This window comes from Glossina fuscipes, unplaced genomic scaffold (assembly GCF_014805625.2).
Source record: "Glossina fuscipes isolate IAEA_lab_2018 unplaced genomic scaffold, Yale_Gfus_2 3, whole genome shotgun sequence".
Lineage (NCBI taxonomy): Eukaryota > Metazoa > Arthropoda > Insecta > Diptera > Glossinidae > Glossina > Glossina fuscipes.
This window is the reverse complement of record NW_023998417.1, coordinates 14,041,672-14,064,703: the sequence shown is the minus strand read 5'-3', so window position 1 is coordinate 14,064,703 and position 23,032 is coordinate 14,041,672. Positions and strand designations below refer to the sequence as shown.

The following is a 23,032-nucleotide window of genomic DNA, read 5'->3' as shown; positions in this document are numbered from 1 at the left end:
TTAATTGTTATAGTAATGGTGGTTCTTCCAAATTGTTGTCCATCGACGATGTTGTAGCAAAATTCCAAACGACATTTTAAACGTTCCATATTTTTCAAGTACAATTAATCCTGAAAGAGATATGTGTTGGACTGTCTTGACATTAATAGAAACTTTTGAGCAATGGGCATAAGAAATCTTTCAAAAATTATAGTTAGGAAGAGAAAGATTACGCCAATAGATGAATAAAAGTAAATAATTTGGTAACATTTTCTACATCTACTGAATTTTACAAATTCCAAATAAATTCCGTTCGCTTTCTATGCGTTTCAGTTGATGTTTTATGTCCCCAGCCGCTTTACGAAAACTTGTTTCAATTACTTGGCTTGACTGAACACTTGTTAAAAATTGACTTTCATTTCGCTAATTATCTATTAAATGCGCTTACTTTCGGGGTAAATGTATGAAACAATTTTCGTGAAGATGATTCACTTCATAGAAAGATTGTTTTCTTAACGATACGTTCGCTGAAGAAAATAAAAAAAAAAAAGAAGTAAAACGAAAATCCAAGTTTTAAAGATTTTACTTTAAATGCTTAATTGTGCATATATATATATGTATTTGTATTTGTTTATTTACTGTATATGTCAAAAATAATTAATAGAAAATATTAAAAATGCGTGCGTCTGCTTACATATAATTCTATACATGATAATGGAATGCAATTTACGTTCGCATATATATATATATATATAGATATGTGCGTGTAGGTTTTATGCATTTCAATTTCTTTTTTTTTTTTTAAACTAAAAGCCCATAATAATGATGATGATTATGAAGTTGTGTGCTGTATCTGAGCTTTAATTAGCTTTATGCCACTAGAGGAACTTCAGCATTAGTAGTAGTAGTAGTAGTAATTGCTTGTGTAACTATCGAGTTAACTGAGTTAACTGTAACTGCGACTGACATTGTTTGTTGTTGCAGTTCTTCTTGCTGCTGTTGGTCTGTTACTGTTGTTGATGCCGTTTCTTTATTAAAGAGTTGTTTATGCATTTTAACCTGTTCAACTGGTTTTTCGGTAACAACATGTGATGTGCTAAGATCAACGTCGTTTATCTTTTGCTGCTTTTGCCTTTGCTGCGTATTGTTATTATTATCGTTATTATAAATAGCATCGTCGTCATTTGGTTTGTTAGCGTTATACATAACATTCTCAATGTCATCAACCGATGTTTCTTTACCCTCTCTAAGAACCTCTAAGATTGAATCACTGAAGGAGTTCTTTTCATCACTTGACGGTTCATTAGTAACCGTTATAGATTTACCATTAACATTAACATTGGTCGTGCATGCACTTGCTGCTGCCGTTGTACTCTGAAGTCGTTTTAATTCCGATGCAATTCTTGCACCCACCTTTTCGTCGATTTCTATGATTTTTTGTTGCAACTTTCCCTTAAATTCCAACGGCCATTTCGGATGCCACTGACGAAATAATTTTATCTAAATATATAAATATGAACGTAAACAAATATTTACGCTTACAAGCAACACTTTTGCCTCTTACCCGACATTGAAATAAACTTAACGGTTTTTCATTTATTATTAGTATGTTTTTTATATCTTCAGCGATACCATTAGTATTAGTATGGCTATTAGTGTCTATAGTGTCTCGTTTCGCTGATGCTGTTGGTGATATTTCAAATGTGGCATTAGTTGCTTTCGTTGCTAGATATTCTACAAGTATTGGTATGAAATCATCACGTTGTAATTCACTCCACTCATTGAACCATTGCACGACATAACGGAATTCGCCATCAATTGTTAAATTATTCATAGACATGTTTTTTCAGAAGGTTAGTCTTCAGTTTATTATGATTCTAAACAATAAAAAAACCTCATGGACTAAGGATATTGTCGCCTTTTGTGGATATAGAATACTCTGTAACTATATACGCATATACCTATATATATGTAAAGAAAAGCAAAAAAACAAAAAAAAAAAGAATGTCGCGAACCCATTAAGTACTTTCTTATTTACGTGTAAATATATTTAATTCGCTGGAAGTGATGTTCGCTAACGTAACAGTGAATTGATTATGTTTTCCATTTTCGCACATATTTAACAAGCGCAATATCCTGCGGATGGACGGACTCACAACGTTAGCTTTACATATGTTTAACGAACAATTTCGACATTTTTTTTATAATCTATTCAAGATTTAATCAGTTTGGGTGTTTGTGCAAAAGTATGGCAACTTTGTTGGAAAAATGAAAAGAGAAAAAAATCGGCACCAGAAACACACAAATTACTAAACAGAATATACGTAGAAACGTATAAACGACTAATGTACAACTTTCTTGTGGAGATAAATGAAAATTTGTTTTTTTTTTATGGTCATATTTCATTTATGATCTCCATCGTGATTGTAATAATCACACACCAACAATAACAATTTTTTTTTTTAATAATCTCGCAACAATAAATATCGACCCTTAATATGCAGTTACAATTCAGTTGACACACATAATTTCATTATCCAAACAGAATATGGTAGTTAAGCACATTACCACTAATTGGATATATTGTTAAGTCACTTGAATTTTATGCGTATGCTTACACATATGTCTTAACTCCACAACATCAACTTCTTTAATGGCGCTGTCACTGTTGTATTCCCTTGCTTTTTGTAAAAATTTCCAACATGTACTAAATGCACATTTGTATAAAGTGCGCTTCGAAATTTATAATTTCTTCTGAACATTGCAAACTTATTAAATTGTTTCTATCAATTATATAAAATTTTTTCTTGTTGGTATTAATTTAGCTGCGTTTACTATACCAAACGACAATTTAAGTAAAAGAAGAGACTTAAAATATCCATAAGTGATTTTGTTTTCCGAGCGCACTAAAAAAGGCGAAAAGCACATATACGCTATTTTCTCTAAAGCCCGATTAGATTATACGCTTATTCTCTAAAGCGCCACTAGCCATTTGAGCAGAGCATATTTGAATGCCTTGTCTCGTTCGGCTTCTCTATTCATTTACTAACTAAATGTAAATATTGCTTTTCTGGAATTGTTTAAGAAAAAACGTACACTCCTAAGTCTTCTTCCTTGAAGTTTAGGCGGAATTGAATGCAATTTTTAGAAAATATGACATGAAAGTTTGATTATCTAAAAACGTTATTTCGTAGATATATCACTCGTTACGTTATTTCGTAAATATATTTGCGTCCCTCAATGTTTGATTCCTCGCTTAACCTTGTCGTTTTCAAGGCGGTATGCATTTAGGTAAGAAGTTTGCACAATTTTTAGCTTATTTTTTTCTCTTTTCAGAATTTTGACAAGGGCATTATTTCACAAAAGAATACCAAAATATATTATTGTAAGGTCGATTAATCCTTAGGTTTTAAATAACCAAAGCGTTGGCAGCCATATGTAACTCAGTTCATATGGTAATATGAGGTTATATGCTGCGAAGATAATTTTTTTCTTTTCTTTCAAAAAATATTCCCGGCTGTTGCGTTTTTCCTCTGCTTTTTAATATAAAATAATTCTATTTAGGGTTGGTAATAAAAGAATAGTTTCTGAATCTCTTCACAACAATACCGATCCTTGTATTTATCGCAAAATATCTTCGTTGCAGTTAATTGTCATCTCAAAAGTCTGTGAATTTCTGTGTGGCTACATCTACAAGCAAAATTTACTCTTCTTACATACACATTTATAGAAGGAAAAGTCAATAGGTGGTGAGAACTCCCACTACAAATCAATTATAATAACAAAACATTAGGAACGGCGCGGATGCCGTAGTGTGCAATCGAAAAATCAGCCTGCACATAACAATAATTTACATTACACTGAGGACGAAAGAAAGCAAATATTTGTTTTTTAATTCATAGACAACAACGAATTTACGTAAAACGCAAAGTAGGAAACCTTTTTGAGCACTGTTTTAAAACTATGATAATGTAGTATAATAAATACAAATACTTAAAAATTATAGAATGTCGACAGCAGTGGAAATGGAACAAAACAACAATGAAGACCAGCAAAAACAGTGTACTTCTGTAAGTGCTTGTTCATCGAAGGTACCGATGAAAGACAGTGGCTGCTCCCAAGAAGAGAAAATAGCTTTAGCAGAAAAATGCAAGAATGAAGGCAATGATTATCTTAAATGTAAGTGCTCGTCTGCATCGGAAAGTTATGTGCGTTTTGTGTGTAACTTTACCAAGATATATTCATTCCAGTGCATAATTCCATTAGGTGCTTTGCATCAGAAATCAAATATAACCTTTTATATTGTTGTTTAAACTAATATCCATCCATAAAAAATAATCGCAATTACAGCTAAAGATTTCACAAAAGCAATACAAATGTACACCAAAGCCATAGAATTAATGCCAAGTAATGCAATTTTTTATGCCAACCGGTCATTGGCTCATCTTAGACAGGAAAGTTTTGGATTCGCTCTACAAGATGGTATATCGGCCGTAAAGTCCGATCCTGCATATTTAAAAGGATATTATCGTCGTGCAGCGGCACATATGTCACTGGGCAAATTTAAGCAGGCTCTCTCGGATTTTGAATACGTATGTTCCACATGATAGCAGTAACCAGTCTATATATTTCTTAATTTCTTAAAAAAAAAAACAGGTATCAAAATGTCGTCCAAATGATAAAGATGCTAAATTGAAATTTACGGAATGCAATAAAATTGTGAAAATGCGGGCATTTGAGAGAGCAATTGCTGTGGATAAACCGGAAAAAACATTAGCAGAAATGTTTCGAGATTTGGAAAACATAAGTAAGTTAAATGATTAGTCCAACTCATTTGATGATTATAAATTGAGCGGTTTAAAGCAATTGAGGATGATTACAAGGGACCTGCTTTAGAGGATGGCAAAGTTACTCTGAAATTTATGCTTGACCTTATGGAGCACTATAAACAACAAAAGAAACTGCACCGGAAATATGCTTATAAGGTAAGTATTTGTGTCTTTAACTTCTTAGAAATCTAATCGTTGAAAATTTGCGGTTTCTTCGTATAATTAGTTATCTTTGCTTTTATTTTCAGATACTTTGCGATATTGATGCTTACATGCGCACTCAACCTTCTTTAGTTGATATTAATGTAGCCGGAACTTCGAAATTTACAATTTGTGGTGATATTCATGGTCAGTTTTATGATCTAATGAATATATTCGATATAAACGGTCTACCATCACCGACAAATCCATATTTATTCAACGGAGACTTTGTGGATAGAGGCTCATTTTCAGTAGAATGTATTTTCACATTATTTGGTTTTAAACTGTTATATCCTACTCACTTTTACTTATCGCGAGGTACTTAGCGCTCTTTTTATAAATGCAGTTTTTATAATGAGTTCTCTGTGAATTGAAGGTAATCATGAGAGTATCAATATGAATCAAATGTACGGTTTTAACGGAGAAGTTACTGCCAAATATACAAGCACTATGGCCGACATGTTCACTCAGGTTTTTAATTGGTTGCCTTTGTGTCACTGCATTAATGAAAAGATTTTGGTTATGCACGGTGGTCTCTTTTCCGCTAAAAATGTGACATTAGACGATTTACGTTCCATCGAACGGAACTGTCAACCGCCCGAAGATGGCCTAATGTGTGAATTGTTGTGGTCAGATCCTCAAGCTTGGAATGGTTGTGGGCCATCAAAACGAGGAGTAGGTATACAATTCGGTCCGGATATAACGGAAGCCTTCTGCAAACAGAACAACTTGGAGTATATTATACGTAGTCACGAAGTAAAAGATATGGGCTATGAGGTAACCCATAATAGCAAATGTATCACTGTGTTCTCAGCACCAAACTATTGGTTAGTTTACATTATCTTTCAAACGTCAAATGCAATAAAATTTTTCAAATTTTTGTAAAATTTACAGTGATACCATGGGTAATATGGGCGCTTTTATAACGATTAAGGGCAATGATCTAAAACCCAACTTTAAATCTTTTGAAGCTGTGGTAAGTTATAATAACACGATCAGAAATAGTATAAAATGTACCGTAATCAGCATAAAATATTATAACTGTTATTCTTTCAATCTGGTAGCGTTAGCTTTTAAAATATAAATAAAACATTATTTAAATATTAATCATTTTCATGTAGAGAGGACAAAACAATTAATGTGTTTGCATATCCTTAGAAATAATATATTTTACATTAGGCGCATTAATTATTTATTGAAAACATATCATATATTCGTAGATTATAATAAAACGAAAAAGAATAGCAGCAGTCATGTTGTGTAAAAATTACAATATTGTAATGTAACAATACACTGCAGCTGCGAAAAAGAAAATAATTTTACAAGGATGAACATTAGGATATACGCAGATACAGGGAATTTTATTTTAACCTTATAAAATTAATTTAATTTATATTGAAATTTAATGTTTATTGAAAGAAGGGTGCACGGAAGCAAGTTCCATTTGCTCATTGTATTTGACCAATTATGTGATTGGATATATTTGCATTAATCAGATGCTTTTGGTTCTATCTAGTCTTTTTTTGTCGCACTTATTAGTTTGTAGTTAAGCCGATTCAAAACAAGACTTGTAAAAGAAGTAAGGAAATTAGAAATTCTCGTCTCTTTTTTTTTGAAATTTTGACGAAATGCTTTTTGTTTTTTTCTTAATGAAAATTGTCATGGTGCGTTTATATAAACCCTAATTCCTGTTATTTAATTTGTCTTTGCAGCCTCATCCAGACGTGAAACCTATGGCCTACGCAAACAGTTTAATGAGTTTATTGGCGTAGTTATCAAAAAATCGGTTTGTTTGTACTAAAAACAAAAAGTATAAAAATCTTGAAGTAAAAAAGCCGATAAAGCTAACCTTTCAATTCAAAAGAAAGAAAAGGAAACTTTCAATGGAAAATATATTGCGATTGGAATGTCCATTGCTCGTTCTCTCAGTTAAAATAAGAATACTTATAAAGCTTTGTAAAAGAAGAAAATTTATTTTAAAATAAACACAAAAAAAAAAAAATCAATTTTATTATTATTATTTGTTTGTTTAATTAATCTCAACGTTTAAATTGATTAATTAATTTGAAAGATACAAAGCGAACCGAGGCTTCAAGCCTGCTGGAAGTGTTAATTGTCTTCTTGTATATTCCAGAGCAATATAAGCTTAATGTATGAATACAGAAGTCTCTATAAATTACACCCACCGCGCTTAACAGCAATATAGTTAAAGAGCATAAATATTTTCTCATTTACCGTGATCATCATGGAAATTAGGTGAATGAGAGTAAACGTTAGATCTGCGTGTGATACTATTCCATTCATTGCTTCTACATGAACTGGATGTACAGCAAAATGAACCACTAGTTGTGGAAAAGTTAATCCCTAGTCCGCTATATATAATTTACAATAAACACACTTAATTCATTGCATGTTCGCAAAGCCCTTGTATTCGATTCTTATATTAAGAGGATTTTTAAGAAAAAGACAACCCACATGTTGTCTTCGCAATTAAAGTTTTGTGTAAATTTTCAGTGCCCAAAATGTCGCTCGAAAGTTTCCAAGCTGACATGAAAGTACGTTAAATATTTACTGATAAAACGTAATAGGGTTGGTATTATTAAACTCTTTTGAACTTTTTAATTTCAAAATATATATAATGCGGTGAAAAATAATCGCTTTAGGGAGCTGATTAACCTGCCTTTATATTCATATGATTACAATGGCAAAATTAGTTTGCAATTATTTTTATATGAATAACTATTTTCCCAAAATATCCACCCATTCCGCGAATTTCTTTTACATTGAACGCTTTGACTGGCACTGTACACATTTTGGATATGTTTTATTTATCTGAACAACACATAATATTTTAATCAAATTCGAAAATTTTCACTTCAAAATTATAAGTTCTTTAAAAAATAAGTAGATAATAGTCTGTGTTTTTGGAATCTTTTCAAAATTTTCGGTTTATTGTTTCAAGATTTCGCAAAACTTTACAAAATTCGCTGTTTATCTGTTCTTATTTTTGGATATTTTACCATAATTTTTGATTTTTGATCAGTTCCCGCGGACTTCTCTAAGAACCGGACCACAGAATTTATGAATTGTTACCCCTTTTTAAGGTTAAGATCATATTTACGTGTTCACGGGAGGTATTAGAGAGATTCGAAAGTCTTCATGAAATCGACTTGCAGAAAAAGTAGAGTTTGTAGACAGAAATGAGGTAATTTTCTTCTTCTCTAAAACATTTAGTTATCTAATGCTACTTTTTTGCTATCAGTGGACAGCGGTGTTTATCTTTGGATCGCGCTCAAAGGTATAATTGCTCATTATTTTCCAAAGTGCGTGTGACATATCTCTTGTTTCCAACCTCCTTTAAGCAGCACACCTTGGTCACCTGTTAATGCTGAATATATTCCTTTTCCATATCAAACTCAAGACGTGCAGTCTGATGAATACCTTTCGCAATCGATAGAGGCATTGCGAGACGATGAAGGAGATCAAAGGTTTGAGGGAAACGCGGATTTTTATCCACCACTTCCAGAAAATTTGCCAATCGAATACTTAGAGCAAACAGTTGCGCCAGATTTTCAAGATATTCCAGCCAACGCATCTTTTGAAGAACTGGTGTGTATATTGGCCTCTCCCCCTCCCCCAAGGCCACAGATAGAACCCCAATTCGTAAGACCAAATTTAGAACAACTGGAGGCCTCTTTTAGGTCGGAAGCAGTTACAAGGCCGCCTACACCAAAGGAGGCGCCTTGCCCTATGGCTTTGGGTGAAGATCCATACTATATACCGCCTCCTCCTAAGGACAAGACCGATGTACAGGGTATGATTAAAAGAGCACGAGCCATTGAAAGACTTAGAAAGATTAGAGAAGAGGAAGCAGCTAAAGTGAATGCTAGGAGCAGAAAACAACTTGGTCAACCACCCAGAGCAAGTGCGCCAGCATCTAGAGCTCGTGGTGCACCTTCTAAACCTGGTGGTCAATTGCCTCGAGCAGGCCGTCCCCCGCCGCCCGGACCAGGTCGTGCACCACCCAGAGTTAGTGGTCCCGCGCAAAGAGCTCGAGGGCCACCCGTTAAACCAGCGGCCAAAGTTAGTGCTTCAACATCTAGAACTGGTGTTCAACAAGCTAAGCCCAGTGGTGCAGCCGACAAAACACGCGCTCAGTCCCGTAAAACAAGTGCTCCACCACCTAAAACTCGGGGCCCACCCCCGAAGGCAGGCCCGCCAAAACCGGGTGGTCCACCAAGAACAAGTGCTCCAGCCCCTCGAGTTGGATCTCTACCAGCTAAAACTCGTGGCCAACCCCCGAAAGCAGAGCCAATAAAACCAGGTGTTCCACGCAGAGCAAGCTCTCAAGCATCTCGAGCTGGACCTCCCGCACCTAAAATTCGTGGCCCACCCCTAAAGGTAGCCCCGGGTGGTCAACGCAGACCAACTGCTCCAGTATCCCGAGGTGGACCTGCGCCACCTAAAGCTCACGGCGTCCCTCCCAAACCAGCCAAACCTAGAGCAGAAGCACCACTTCCTAGGCGACGGCCGGGACCAGAGACTGGGGCAATTCCGAAAAGATTTGCACCTGAGAAGCAAACTGCAGATAGGAGACATGGTGAAAAGAAAAAAGGAGCGAGACCTAAGACAAAGCCTCAAGATACAAGGTATGTAGAGGCGCTCCCGCCAGCAAAGTTACCGACTCCTACGAAGCCTAAAACTCCTTCCCCGCCTCCTGGACCCACATACGAGAGTATAGTACACCGAATCTCGGCAATAAGAGCGAAAAACCTACCGCTTCAAGAATGCGTAGCAGAAATGGCGGGTATGGCTCGAGAATTAGATGTCCTAGAAGAGGCCACCGCAGAAGAAGAGGCTGCTGCACAGGCAGATGCTGTTGCGATGCAAGCAGCTTGCGAAAGAATGTGGACATCCCCTAAAGGAAGACCTTGGAAATCCCGACCGAAATTTAGAAGAGATTTGCTGGATATTTCTGCGGATGACCTTCCTCCAGAGCCTGCAGAAGAAGGTATAGATGAGTTTTTGGCGTTGGAAGAAGCCGTATATGGAGACGAAAAATTTGTAGCTCCTGAATATATAACTCAATTAGAAATGCCGTATATGCCAGAATTAGTGGAACAAATTCGGCAACTGGGTATGTACGGTGTGCCAGCAACTCCGTCGCAAGAATGTCCTGTTTCTCCGTTAGCGCAGATGGAAGGAGCAACTGTGGAAGCGATAGGAGTGGAGGAATTAGCAATGATGGAGGCATTAGCGTTAGATCAAGGTTTATCTGGAGAAATAGCGAGTGAAAGTCCAGTGTATGAGATGCATCCTGTTTTAAAATATGCTGACTACAAATTTAGGCAAGAGCAAATGGCTGAAGCCGCAGCAGCGGCAGCGATCGGAGCAGCAGCAACAGATGTTGAATTGGAAGATGAAGAATGCACCCCTCCGGCTTTGGCAGAGGAATTACAGAGGCTGCAAGCCGTAGCAGACTGGGAATTGGCGCAAATGAAGACTCCTCCGCAGTTGCAACCTCGCGAAATCGAGTATTTGGATGATGCTTTTTTCCAAGATATCGCATGTCCAGAATTCGATATAAAGGATGTTTCAGAATTTGCGTTCTCTGACGAAGCCTTGGTTGGCGCCGGGTTCGGAGAATATGAAATAGAAGAACTGGACGAAGAAGAATGGCTCATTCCTGAAGAATCTGGTGAAGCAGCTGATGTGGCCGAAGAACCGGAATGCCCTGCAGAACGTGAAGAGCCTTTATGGGAAGCCAATGCTCTGGATGTTGAATTTGGCGCACGCTATATTTCGTCAGCACTGGTTGGAGCTGGCTTTGATGAGGGTTTACAAATAACTGATATTTCTGTGCCAAGCTACTATGAAGAAAATATATCAATCGATGAAGAAGGACTAGAAGACGTAACTTCACCAGAAATTGCCGACTTATCCATGTGCCCCGTAGAAACAACGGATGAAGAAGAACCAATCTGTGAACCTGTCGAAGAAACTCCAAAGCGAAGTTTTTTAGCTTCTGTTGTTGAAACTGTAGTTGATAAAGTTAAAAATATATTTGGGAAATCTCCTAGAATTGAAGAAATCGAAGAAGAAGATCAACCGCAATGCATTAGCCTTGATTCGTCGCTTCCAAATATGTTCAGTATACCGGCAGCTGTTGAGCCGGAAACAGTGGAAGAGCCGGTTTGCCCGGTTATGGAACAGGTCCAAGTACAGCCATCAAAGCCTAAATCGCCTCCAAAGCCAAAGAAAGAAACTCCAATAAAGATACCCCCTCCTCCTAAGGATCCAAAGGATAGGAAGGCTTTCGTAGCAAGAGCACAAGCGATTCAAAAACTAAAAGAAAGGCAATTGGCTGCAGCTGGTTTACTACCACCTCCACCGAAACCTAAGAAAAAGGGCAGGATACCTATTTCCAGGTGGGTGGAGAAGCCTAAACCACAAATGAAAAGAAAGAAAGTTTTGATGAGAAAGAAGGGTTATAAGACACCACCCCCTCCTGTAGAAGGAGAATACGACGAGCCGCCACCATTCCCTCCGGGACATTATGAAGCAGTAGCTAGAGCGAGAGCTCTACAACAGTTACGGAGAAAAAGGCCGGGCCTTAGTGTAAAAGAAGCTGATAAAATAATTGCAGCTCAAAGGGTGCGAAGGGAAGCAGCCGAAGCAGAAGCTGCGCGTTTTGCGGCATTACCCGAGCATGAAAAGATAAAAGAAAGAATGGAACGTGTAAGGAAGGCTCCACGAAAAAGACGTAGGAAAGTACCACTCGATGTTATTGCCGCTATAAGCGCACTTAAAGAATCCGCGGCGTCACAATCTTGCCCACCATCCCCTCGGATGGTCTCTCCAACACAGGGTCGCATAAGTCAAGAACCTCGTGAGGAAGAATTTATTGAATTTTCACCTCTTAGAGCTCAAGAGCGTATGAGAAGATTGCAGTATGCTAGAGAGCAAGCAGCAGCACGGCAGTTGGATCAAGTGTGCCCTGAAATGGAACCTGAAGCACCACTTGAATTTTCTCCCGTTCGACTAGAAAGCCCAAAAACGGAAGAAATTAGAACGGAAAGGGTTACCAAACAAGTTGGCACTTATGGAGGGGAAGAACTTACAAAACAAACTGTTATAGAAACATCAACAGTGCAGAATGGCGATGTTCATTCGACGTCTACAAAAATTACCACTAAAATTGATGAGTTCGGGAACACGACATGCCATGTGGAAGAGGGTACATGTTCCACAGACAAAGAGACTGTAATGGAAGATTTGGAGGCTATCGAAGAACCTGACTTCCTTGATACTTCAAATATTCAGCCACCATTAGATACGTCCGTGCCAACACCGTCTGAATTAATTGAACTAATAAGGTCAAAAGTTCAAGAGAAACTTAATATAGCAATATCATCAGCGATCGAGCCGGTTGAAGTTTCTCGAATAAGTCCAGCGCGCCCACAAGAACCAATGCAAATATTAGAAGATTTGCCTGAAGAAGATCTCCTTGATGTAAGTTCTCCTGATGTTGAGTTAAGTCCAACCGAACGGGAGCCACCTGCAGCAAGACAACCTCTATTGGATACGTCCTTACCAAAAATTTTCGTTGAGCCGCAGCCTACTCCCCCTCGAAGGCCACCATCTCCTGTTAGAGCACGATCACCACCGCGAGCGCCAGTGCAGGCGCCGCCAGCACAACGTGAAGTTCTTCCAGATTCACAAGTCCCATCTCCCATTGTAATTCCACCGCCACCTAAGGATCCAAAAGACTACAGAGCATTTGTTGCTAGGGCGGTGGCAATTCAAAAATTGAAAGAACGAGAAATGGCTGAAGCCGCACGAGCGCCTCCCCCAAAACCTAAGAAGAAGACCAGAGTCCCTATATCCAAATGGGTTGAGAAACCCAAACCTAAAGCGAAAAGAAAAAAGATCGTGATGAGAAAAAAAGGTTATAAAACACCTCCACCTCCTGTGGAAGGAGAATATGACGAGCCACCACCATTCCCTCCAGGACATTGTGAAGCAGTAGTTAGAGCGAGAGCTCTTCAACAGCTACGGAGAAAAAGGCCGGATCTTAGTCTAAAGGAAGCTGATAAAATAATCGCAGCTCAAAGAGCGCAAAGAGAAGCCGCCGAAGCAGAAGCCGCACGATTTGCTGCGCTACCTGAATATGAAAAGATAAAAGAGAGAATGGAGCGTGTAAGAAAGGCCCCAAGAAGAAGGCGTAGAAAAGTACCTCTCGATATTATCGCTGCCATAAGCGCAATTAAAGAACTTATGCCATCGGAGCCTTGCCCACCAGCTGTTGCTCCAACCCAAAGGGCAACTTCTCCACAACGCGAAGCATCTCACACCCGAAAATCTCCAGTCCAAGGTCCTTTACCTGAGCGACCTGAAGAAACTCCTCGCGCGCGACCAATAGTAGCTCGGCGAAAAGCACGCGGTCGCATAATATTGCCCAGTGAAGAGCGTAGGCAGCGAGAAGAACAAGAAACATACGACATGCAAAAACGTATGCAGAAATTACAACAGGATTTGGAGGCTCCTCCTAAATGGAGACCAACCTCTAGACACAGAGTTAGTCGTCGGAAACCACCTGGAGAAAGCCCTTTTCACAAAAAATTTCCAAGAGTTTTTGCAATTGCTCGTAAAAAGCGATCTAGGCCCTTAGACGTTTTGGATGTCTTACGTGAAGAAGAAGAGAGAGAAGATAGTTTCGAAGGCGAAGACGAATTAGATGAATTTGAAGCACTTGAAAGACAAATACGTGCGGCAGCGGTATTAGGCGTTGCCGAAGAAGAAGCGTCGATAGAGGCAACTTCGGAGGAAGAAGAACAAGCCGCCGGTATGGTAGAACCAAGCGTTCCATCATTTCAACCTCGATATTCAAGTTATCCAGAATGGCTAGTTAAGCATTATCAAGAAGAAGTTGAGGAGTTTGCTTATCCCTCAGAAGATGTTGAAGCGTCAGCAATGTTAATGCTGGATGAAGCCACTGGACCAATAGACCGATTTAGAAGAATAAGACAAATGCATGTGTCCGCTTCAGCCACAACATCTGAAACGAGTGTGGAGCCATCCATTAGCGTAGACGTGTCCTATAGCGCAATTACTCTAACTAGTCCAACTGAACAGCCAGCACAGACACCACTTGCGGAAGCTGTAGAAGATCAACCCATAGATCAGACCCTTGTTGACATAGAAGCGCCTCCTACCCATGTTGCCAGGCAACTTGCAGACTTGGAGGATTTGCCTTTTGATGACTTAGAATACGAAGAAGTGCCAGATATGCCCGATGTACCCCTAGACGTCCCAATAACACCACCACCTAAACCGGAGGCTATTATACGAAGAATTCGTGCACAAGTTGAACAAATGCTAACAGAGCAAGTGGTCCGGCGAAGTCCTGTTGCAACTCCACCTATGCGGCCCATTCCTGAAGATTTGCCAGAAGAAGATTTACTCGACGTAAGCGCAGTCTCTGAGGAAGAAATACCAACCGCGTCACCTGTAGTTAGCCAAGACATGCTTGATATATCCTTAATAACGATCTTTGAAGAACCACGCCTACCAACACCCCCTCAAAGAATACTCAGTCCTGCTAGGGCGAGGTCTCCACCATCGGCACTGCCTGCACCGGCTGAAGTGTGCCCACCAGCCCAAGCTCCTTCGCAACCACAACGTCCTTCACCGATTATAATTCCACCACCCCCTAAAGACCCGAAAGACTACAGAGCATTCGTTGCTAGGGCAGTAGCAATTCAAAAACTGAAAGAACGAGAAATGGCTGAAGCCGCACGTGCGCCTCCCCCAAAACCTAAGAAGAAGACCAGAGTCCCTATATCCAGATGGGTAGAGAAACCCAAACCTAAAGCGAAAAGAAAAAAGATCGTGATGAGAAAAAAGGGATATAAAACACCTCCACCTCCTGTGGAAGGAGAATACGATGAACCACCACCATTTCCTCCAGGATATCTTGAGCAAATAGCTAGGGCAAGAGAGCTAAGAGAATTAAGGAAGAAAAGACCGAACCTGACTTTAAGAGAACTCGATCATATAATCGCAGTGCGAAAAGCAAACCGAGAAGCAGCCGAAGCAGTTAAAAGAGCAAAACGAGAAGCTGCCGAAGCAGAGGCTGCACGTTTTGCGGCATTACCGGAGTATGAAAAGATACACGAAAGAATGTCTCGTTTAAGAACGAAAGTGGGCCCTCGGCGCAAAAGGCGAAAGCCATTACAGGTTTCACCTAGCATTCTTGGTATTTTAGAAGCAATTAAAGCTTCCATGCCGCCTTCCTGCCCTCCATCGCCTCAAAGGGTAGGCGCTGTCGTCACTCGGATAGAAGCGGCAGCTGATTATGAAGAAATTGAGGAAGGTGAAGAAGGAGCTGTTGCGAAAAAATCCGAAATTAGTCTACAAGAATTTTTAGCAATGGAAGATGTTGTGTACCAAGGTAGAGTTCCCGAATTCCCTGGTTATCAACAACAAATCGACATGTCATCCATGCCAGAGGTAGTGGCGCAACTTGGAGAATTAGGTTTGCAGGACCAAGGGCCTCCGCTCCCACCTGAAGGAGAGCAAATTGATGTACGTGGTGTATGCCCTCCAACATCAGAAGTGCAACCTAGTGCCCATGAACGATATAGAAGAATACTAGAAAGGCGCAATGTCCCAATGACTCCAGAAGCCCCACCCAGTCCCGTAGAACAACAGCCAATCGAATATAGTCCTATAAGAATGTCATCACCCACTCCCACAACAGCACAAAAGCAAACCACACAGGTAACGGAACTTGGCGATAATAAGATAGTAGAACAAGTAATTGAAACGTGTCAAATTCGTCACGGTGAGGTGCAACAGGTTGTTACTCAAGTAACGACAACCTCAGATCTTTACGGTAACGTTACCTGCCAAATAAACCAAAACAAAGAAATATCTGCTCAAGATCCTACTTTCAGCGAAGACGTATTCGCTACTGAAGAACCAGATTTTGCAGACGTCAGCATGGATCAGATTGAAGAGAGACCAAGACCGGCAGAAATTATTGAAAAAATCCGCATGGAAGTTAGAGAAGGCCTTAGACCTGAAGGACGTCCCGAACCTCCCATTGGTCGACTCGTTGAAATAGAAACGCCACCACGTGCGTTGCCAATACCTGAAGGTATTCCTGAAGAACAGTTGGTAGAGTTGATCTGTCCACTAATAGCTCAAACACCACCAAGATCATCGCCGAAAACGCCACCTAGACAAGTTTCTCCAGTGCGTTCTCTAGACGTGTCATTGGCTGAAATATTTGCGCCAACTCCGCCACCCCCTACACCTCCTTTACCACCAACACCAGACTACAGACGTCGACTTTCCTCTCCACCCGGCCCCATCGTAATACCACCGCCTCCTAAAGATCCCACAGATTATAAAGCTATATGTCGACGTGCACGCAAAATAATGGAGTTTAAAGCCCAGGAGGAAGCCAAAGCTAAAGCAGAAGCAGAAGCAGCCGCAGCTGCAGCGGCGGCGGTAGCGGCGGCGGCAGCTGCTGCTGCCGCAGAGGAAGCAAAAAAACCAAAAAAGCGAGTTCCTATCTCTAAATGGACAGCCCCTCCGCAAGCAACGAGACCTAGAAAAGAATTGAAACGAAAACGAATGATAATACCCAAAAAAAGGGCAGCAAAGTTGCCACCTCCAGCAAAAGTTTCGCCAAGGGAAGCTGCTAAACGAAAAGAAGCTGAGGAAATAGCTAAAAGGAAAGAAGCTGAAGAAGCCGCCGCTGCTGCTGAAGCTGCCAGAATTGCGGCCTTGCCACCGCCACCACCACTTCCTCTGAGTTACACCACTATAATGGCAAGGTTGCAAGGTTTGAGAGAAAGACATGGCGGTGAAGTTCCGTCCGTTTCTGTTACAGCAGAAACTAAAGCATATTTACATGCATTGAAAAATTGGCTACCCCTGCCTTGCCCACCTGGGGAAGGACAGGTACTCCCTCCTCCACGCTTAACTCCTACTGCTGCTGACAGGTATAGAGTACTACGTGCCCGAACACCTGGACTCCTACCTAAAAGCTCATTAGATTTGCCACCTTCAGCGAGGTATAAAAAACTCCTTGAGAGAAGAGAGCAAGAGCCTGCTACGCCTCAGCCTTGCCCTGCGAGTCCAGTTGAGACTCAAGAAGTGGAGGTTCATTACAGAGCAATTCCCTTGGAGCCCCTCCCAGAGGAACGACCGGAATTCGCAATAGAAATTGACGAAGCAGACGAACTTGAAGGAGTAGAAGAACCGAGTCTCCTGCAAGAAGTTTGCGAAATTATACATGGATCTCCTCAAACACCAGTTCAGTCACCGTCTAGAATTATAAGTAGAATACAAGAACAAGTTCGAACCCAGCGAGCAGCAGCTGCTGCTGCTGCTGAGGCACGTCCGCGAATTTCGCCGCCACAAATTGATTTTCCTGTAAATTTGCCTGATGAGGATTTGCTTGGATATGAAGCACCAATGTTTGAGATTACTCCACCAAGAACAGCCTCCCCGATAAGATCGCCAGACATATCTTTACCTAGACTTTTCGAAACAACTCCCACTAGAGCGCGGACGCCAAGCCCCCGGAGGTCTGCTGCTGTAGCGCCGCAGCCAGAAACCCAAGCTGCTATATGTCCACAACCAGCTTTGGTATGTCCACCACGAAAAGTTCCTACGCCGCCTGTTGTAGTTCCTCCTCCGCCAAAAGACCCAAAGGATAGGGCAGCTTTCGTGAGGAGAGCTCAAGCGATCCAAAAACTCCAACAACAGCAAACAGCCAAAAAGGTTGCAGAACATTCTAAGCAACCTGAACCGAAAGGCAGAGTTCCAATTTCCAGAAGACCGGGCGGACCGCCACCAGTAAGGAGAGGGGTAGCTAAGCCGCGCGGACCACCGCCATCGAAAAAGGTGTGTCCGCCATCCAAGAAAAGTGATCTGGCGCCAAAAAAAGGCGCCCCGCCTCCGAAAAAAGGGGGCCCACCTCCGAGAAAAGGAGGTCCACCTCCGAGGAAAGGAGGCCCACCTTCGCGAAAAGACGGTGTCCCGCCAAAACGAGGTGTCCCAGGCCCTTCGAGAAAAGCACCAGGGGCTGCACCCCTGCCAAAGGAATACGTAGATGCCGTTATGCGAGCACGTAAGCTAGCTGGAATAAAACCAAGAAGCCCCACCCCACCTCCAGCAAAGCCAGCTACTCCGCCGAGACCGCCTACTCCACCGCGTGGTTCGCCCACATACGAGCAGCTTATGGCTAGAGCAGCAGCATTAACAGCTGGCAGACCGTCTCGCCCGTCTCCCCAGATAAAGATCCCTGAAGTAATTGGGGGGCGTGAGCAAACATTGATGCAGTATCGGATCAATCAACAGCAGCGGGAGGAAAGGCTAAGGCACTTACGTGAATTGCAAGAGCAACGAGAGCAACAAGGCCAGGTTGAGATAGATTTTGGCGAAGCAACGCCCTCTCGACCTGTTCTGGAAAGACTCGAGGCTATACGTGAAAGACAGTCTATAGGGGTAGCTGCTGCAACGTACAGCCCCGTGCAAACACCACCGACACCGGAATTGGAATACCAATTTTGTCCATATATATATGAATCGAGTCCGCGTGAATACGGAGAACCAATAGAGCTTATTCAAATGCCCGAGCTTCCTGAAGATTATTTGACGCCACAAAGACAGTACGAAAGTGATGAATGCTTAGCTGAAGTTTCCAGTATAAACCAAGAAATATTAGCTGCGCGCAAAAAAATTATTCAAGCCCCACAAGGGCGGCGAGTTAGAAGAAGTATTCGAGAAAGATACGGGAGGTCCCTTATTGCTACTCCACCCGCCTCTAGACGACGATTAGACTTCACCCCACTAAAGACACCTTTATCTCCTGAGTCTGTAGCGTTAGCCGAATATGAGCGAATGGAGGGTAGGACAAGTGCACTGCCAGCGCGCGTTACTCCGGAAGAAGCCCAACATTACCCTATTGATAGAGAAATTCAACTTTTACAACGTCGACTGTTTTCTTCTCCGCCAGAAGCGGCTGCTGAAGACCTTTCGCAACCCATTTCCTTACTTAGCCCAGAAGCGGCCGCCCAAGTACCATTAGAACCCATTTCCTTACTTACTCCAGAAGCGGCTGCTCAAGTCCCTCCACAACCCATTTCCTTACTTACTCCAGAAAATATGCAACGTATAGAAGAAAATATTGAAAGCATAAAAGATCAGCTTGCTGCTCTTCCACCTCAACAAATTATTACAACTTCCGTTACCCCAGAAGAAATTCAACGATACCGTATGAGATTAGAAGTTGAAAGACTGCAAAGTCAACTTGCGGCTTCCCCATCACCGCCACGCGTTTCACCTGGCTTGACTTCAGAAGACATTCGACGATGCCGCATAGAAGAGGAACTTCAGAGTCTGCAAGATCAGCTTAATACTCCCCCACTTTCACCTTTTTCGCCTCGTGAAGAGGAACAGGTACGTAAGTCACCTCCACGCCAGTTATCTCCACAAGAAGAAGTATTCCCGGAAGGTCGCGCGGCACCTTTTCTTAAGAAATTTCCCAGTGTCTTGTCAGCGAGTTCCAGATCACTTGAAATTATGGAAACGCTGGTTGAAGTACTTACTCCTGAAGAACAACCACCGGTATACGGTCCGTCATTGCCAACTGGAAAGTTACGTCAACCAAAACGCGCAGGCCAAAAGATCAAGCCACCCTCAGAACAACAAAAAGCAAAGGCATTAGCCGAAATACCGAGAAAACCCACAAAATCACAAGTACTACCGCGTCCGACAAGGCAATTGCCAAAACGACCAAAACCCCAAACAACATCATTGCCATCAATGCCAGCACAAGCAGAAGCGCGAACAAGATCACGAATAGCGCAGGTGCGTCCAGGAGCACGGCAGCAACCGCAAACATCAACGCGTCCGCCGCAACAAGTACCAACACGTACGCAGTCACTTTTGGCAAAACGGCCACCACAACAAGTACCAGCACGGGCAAAGCCACAAGTACCAAAACGGCCGCCCCAACAAGTACCAACGCGGGCGCAGCCCCAAGTGCCAAAACGGCCGCCACAACAAGTGCCAGCACGGGCACAGCCACAAGTGTCAAAACGACCGCCACAACAAATACCAACACGGGCACAGCCAAAAGCGTCAAAACGACCGCCACAAGAAATACCAACACGGGCGCAGCCACAAGCGCCAAGACGGTTACCAGCGCAAGTGCCAACACGACTTCAACCGAAAGCAACAGAGCGCCCTCAAGCAAAAGTACTAACGCGAACTCAAACAAAAGTGCCAACATATTCAAACGCTCAAGCAGCTGTTCAGCCACAAGCAACGCGGTCCGTACCGCAAATCGCAACAAGAATACCAACTGGTAGCCGAATCGCTAAACCACCTAAACCAAGTAAAATGCAACCACCGAAAGCGCGTTCTGCTATCGCTGCAGTTCAGAGCTCCGCACAAATATGTCCGAAGATAGACTATTTGCGAGTGCCGAGTGGACCGAAAGCACGCGAGCTTCCAAAGTTCCCAATTGAAGAGTCTCCTTATGAATCTATTTCCGGATTACCTAAAGTAGTCGTATCCAGCCCTACTACATCCTCCATACAAGCGGCGAAGGAAAGAGAAGATGCCGAATTTCAGAAAATGCAGCATATGGCTTGGGAGAGAATTACTGGTCAAATGGAAGAAGCCGAAAAAGAAAACTTTGTATATGACGAAGACGATCTGGCAGAGGATGACTCGTTTCTACTAATGGAGCGAATGCTTAGTGATAGTCGTAGAATTCAAGAGCAAGAGGTAGACGATGCTGAGTTTCAAGAAATGGAAAAGTTCCTAGGAACAAGTCCAGGTGCACAACAACAGCCACAAATATGTCCACAAATGGATTATTTGCAAGTCCCGGGTAGGCGGGAACCACCCATACTTCCTAAGATCCCTATTGACGCACCTTTATTACTGCGATCACCGCGTGTAATGCCGCATACATCCAATATACCTCAAATAGTCGTATCAACGCCCACCATGTCTGATCTTCAAGCACAACAAGCTCAACAGGCGATACAAGAGCATTCGGCATGGGTTGAAGCTATGAGACTAGGGCGACAAACACATGAAGAGGAAGAAGATGAATTTGCTGCCGAACTTGAAAACTTGAACGAATTCTTAGGACAAACCGAAGATGAATTTGCTGGCGAACTTGAAGACTTGGAGGAGATTTTAGGGGAACCCGAACAAGATGAATTTGCGGGCGAACTTGAAAACTTGGAGGAGTTCTTAGAGGAACCCGAACAAGATGAATTGGCTGACGAACTGCAAAACTGGGAGGAGTTCTTAAGGGAACCCGAACAAGATGAATTTGCCGCTGAGCTTAGAAATTTGGAGGAATTTTTAGAGGAGGACCAGACCGAAGAGGAACCAGATTTAGATAACTTGTATGAAGATTTTGAAGACTTCAATATATCAGGAATGGAAGAGTTAGGTGTGTCAAGAATTGAAGACTTTGAAGAAATGTGTCAATAATCAATATTGGTAAATAACATCAAAAAATAATAATGTTTATTTCAAATATGTGATCAACTTAACTTAAAGACCGTAGTCTATAGGAATCTCTAATTTATTAACTCAAATTTAAGCTATAGAAAAAAAGTAAAAAAAAAAAAGAAAAAAGTTGAAAAAATACAAAAAATATCTTATTTATTACTTAGAAACTTGCTTTGCGTACATGAAGAAACGCTTTTTGTAGCGTTTAACTTGTTTGCATAATAAATTTTTGTGTATTCAGTCGTTTTTATATCGAGCATTGCAGTTTCACAAAGTTTTTCAAATTTTGTTTGCTAAGGCAAACAAATTTGAAATTACGGTTCGGAGTACATATCCTTAATAAGCGTGGGAAATTTGAAATACATTAAACATCAGTCAGCGTGTATGCAGAAATTAACTTTTTTTCTTTTTGATAAAAATCGCAATTAATAATCGTGCACAAATAATAATTCAAGATTCCTCTTCGATTACCCGAAGGATAAGAACAACAGTTACTGCATTCAAACGTTTATAACTATTTTATTTTTGCTAACGCTACAAATTATGTTCTACTTCTTGGGCAAATGATACCTAGTCACAAGACGACAGAATTTTCAATTTTTATCATACCTCATTTGTGTGAAAAAGAATACGAAATTAATCACATGTTCATAGTTTGAATAGTTTTGAATAGTTTTCTGTTAATGCCAAATCTCTGTAAATCTATCAAGTTTGAAAGGCGTTAGATAGCTTTTTCCGCTAAATCTCTGGTAAACATTAAAAATCAAAGCCAAATCTCTTTTAAATATCAAAAGCAAAGCAAAACTTAAAGAAGAAAAGCGCAATAAGAACGCTAACGAGGAAACGATCCCGTTTAGTTACACCCTTATAAATGGAAGAAAAATAAATAAAATTGATTAAAAAGACTATATAAAATTACAATTACAAGCTCTGGTGTGAAGGGTTTAATGTATTTGGATGTAGAACGCATGTCTCAAACACGACTAGAAATGATTAAAGGAAAGGAAAGGAGTCAACCTTTTTAAGAAACGATTCATATGAATGGCAAAGTTCCTATTGACTTCGTGCACCTGAATATTCTTGGGTGGAATTGGAGTGGAGACCAAGGTTGAATTCAGAAGTTATCCGACCTTTGCTTAGCAAAATTTAAAAAAAACGCAGTTAATTAAGGGCGTTGGTTAGTGCAATGAATTTAGAATTGTTGCAAATTTTGCTGATCAGTGCAGGCAGATCATTTTGTCAAAAAAACAAAATAAAAGACCTTTGAAATCAATTATCGCCCTCAATTCGCACCCAAAACATGGAAGGGCAATTACTTTCAATTTGAAAAAAAAGAAAGCATACTGTTTCTAAAGTACCATTTGGGAATCTTTTTCGTTATTTAAAATAAAGAACGTTTGCTTAACCTTCTAGATGTGGTTTATTTTGGAAACTTACGATAAACGGAACATTTTTTACAGTTATAT

General features: G+C 41.0%; 2 protein-coding genes across 6 annotated transcripts; one reads left to right on the top strand and one right to left on the bottom strand.

The window, feature by feature from the left end:
• Window positions 1–753: 753 nt before the first annotated feature.
• On the bottom strand, window positions 754–2,797 carry LOC119634742. Of its 4 annotated transcripts, none has more exons than XM_038029081.1 (3): window positions 2,548–2,797; window positions 1,544–1,940; window positions 754–1,479 (listed from the first exon to the last, which is right to left on the bottom strand). In XM_038029081.1, the coding sequence occupies exons 2-3, from the start codon at window positions 1,817–1,819 to the stop codon at window positions 850–852; spliced, it is 906 nt and encodes a 301-aa protein (XP_037885009.1). In that variant the 5' UTR covers window positions 1,820–1,940; window positions 2,548–2,797; the 3' UTR covers window positions 754–849. The 4 variants fall into 4 exon arrangements, with proteins under 4 accessions (XP_037885009.1, XP_037885012.1, XP_037885010.1 ...); XM_038029084.1 differs by having other exon boundaries at window positions 1,544–1,856; XM_038029082.1 differs by having other exon boundaries at window positions 2,598–2,797.
• Window positions 2,798–3,465: 668 nt separating this feature from the next.
• Window positions 3,466–6,987, top strand: LOC119634701 (serine/threonine-protein phosphatase 5). Of its 2 annotated transcripts, XM_038029015.1 has the most exons (10): window positions 3,466–3,544; window positions 3,626–3,909; window positions 3,986–4,158; window positions 4,330–4,571; window positions 4,636–4,786; window positions 4,843–4,964; window positions 5,057–5,327; window positions 5,386–5,836; window positions 5,904–5,985; window positions 6,722–6,781. In XM_038029015.1, the coding sequence occupies exons 3-10, from the start codon at window positions 3,987–3,989 to the stop codon at window positions 6,779–6,781; spliced, it is 1,551 nt and encodes a 516-aa protein (XP_037884943.1). In that variant the 5' UTR covers window positions 3,466–3,544; window positions 3,626–3,909; window position 3,986. The 2 variants fall into 2 exon arrangements, with proteins under 2 accessions (XP_037884943.1, XP_037884944.1); XM_038029016.1 differs by having other exon boundaries at window positions 3,479–3,909; window positions 6,722–6,987.
• Window positions 6,988–23,032: the final 16,045 nt, after the last annotated feature.

Coding starts and splice junctions, on each gene's coding strand:
- LOC119634742 (XM_038029081.1), bottom strand. CDS start 1,819: ATGTCTATGAATAATTTAACAATTGATGGCGAATTCCGTTATGTCGTG. Junction 1,480..1,543: donor TAAGTTTATTTCAATGTCGG/GTAAGAGGCAAA, acceptor TTATATATTTAG/ATAAAATTATTTCGTCAGTG.
- LOC119634701 (XM_038029016.1), top strand. CDS start 3,987: ATGTCGACAGCAGTGGAAATGGAACAAAACAACAATGAAGACCAGCAA. Junction 4,572..4,635: donor CTCTCTCGGATTTTGAATAC/GTATGTTCCACA, acceptor AAAAAAAAACAG/GTATCAAAATGTCGTCCAAA. Junction 4,787..4,842: donor TCGAGATTTGGAAAACATAA/GTAAGTTAAATG, acceptor AGCGGTTTAAAG/CAATTGAGGATGATTACAAG.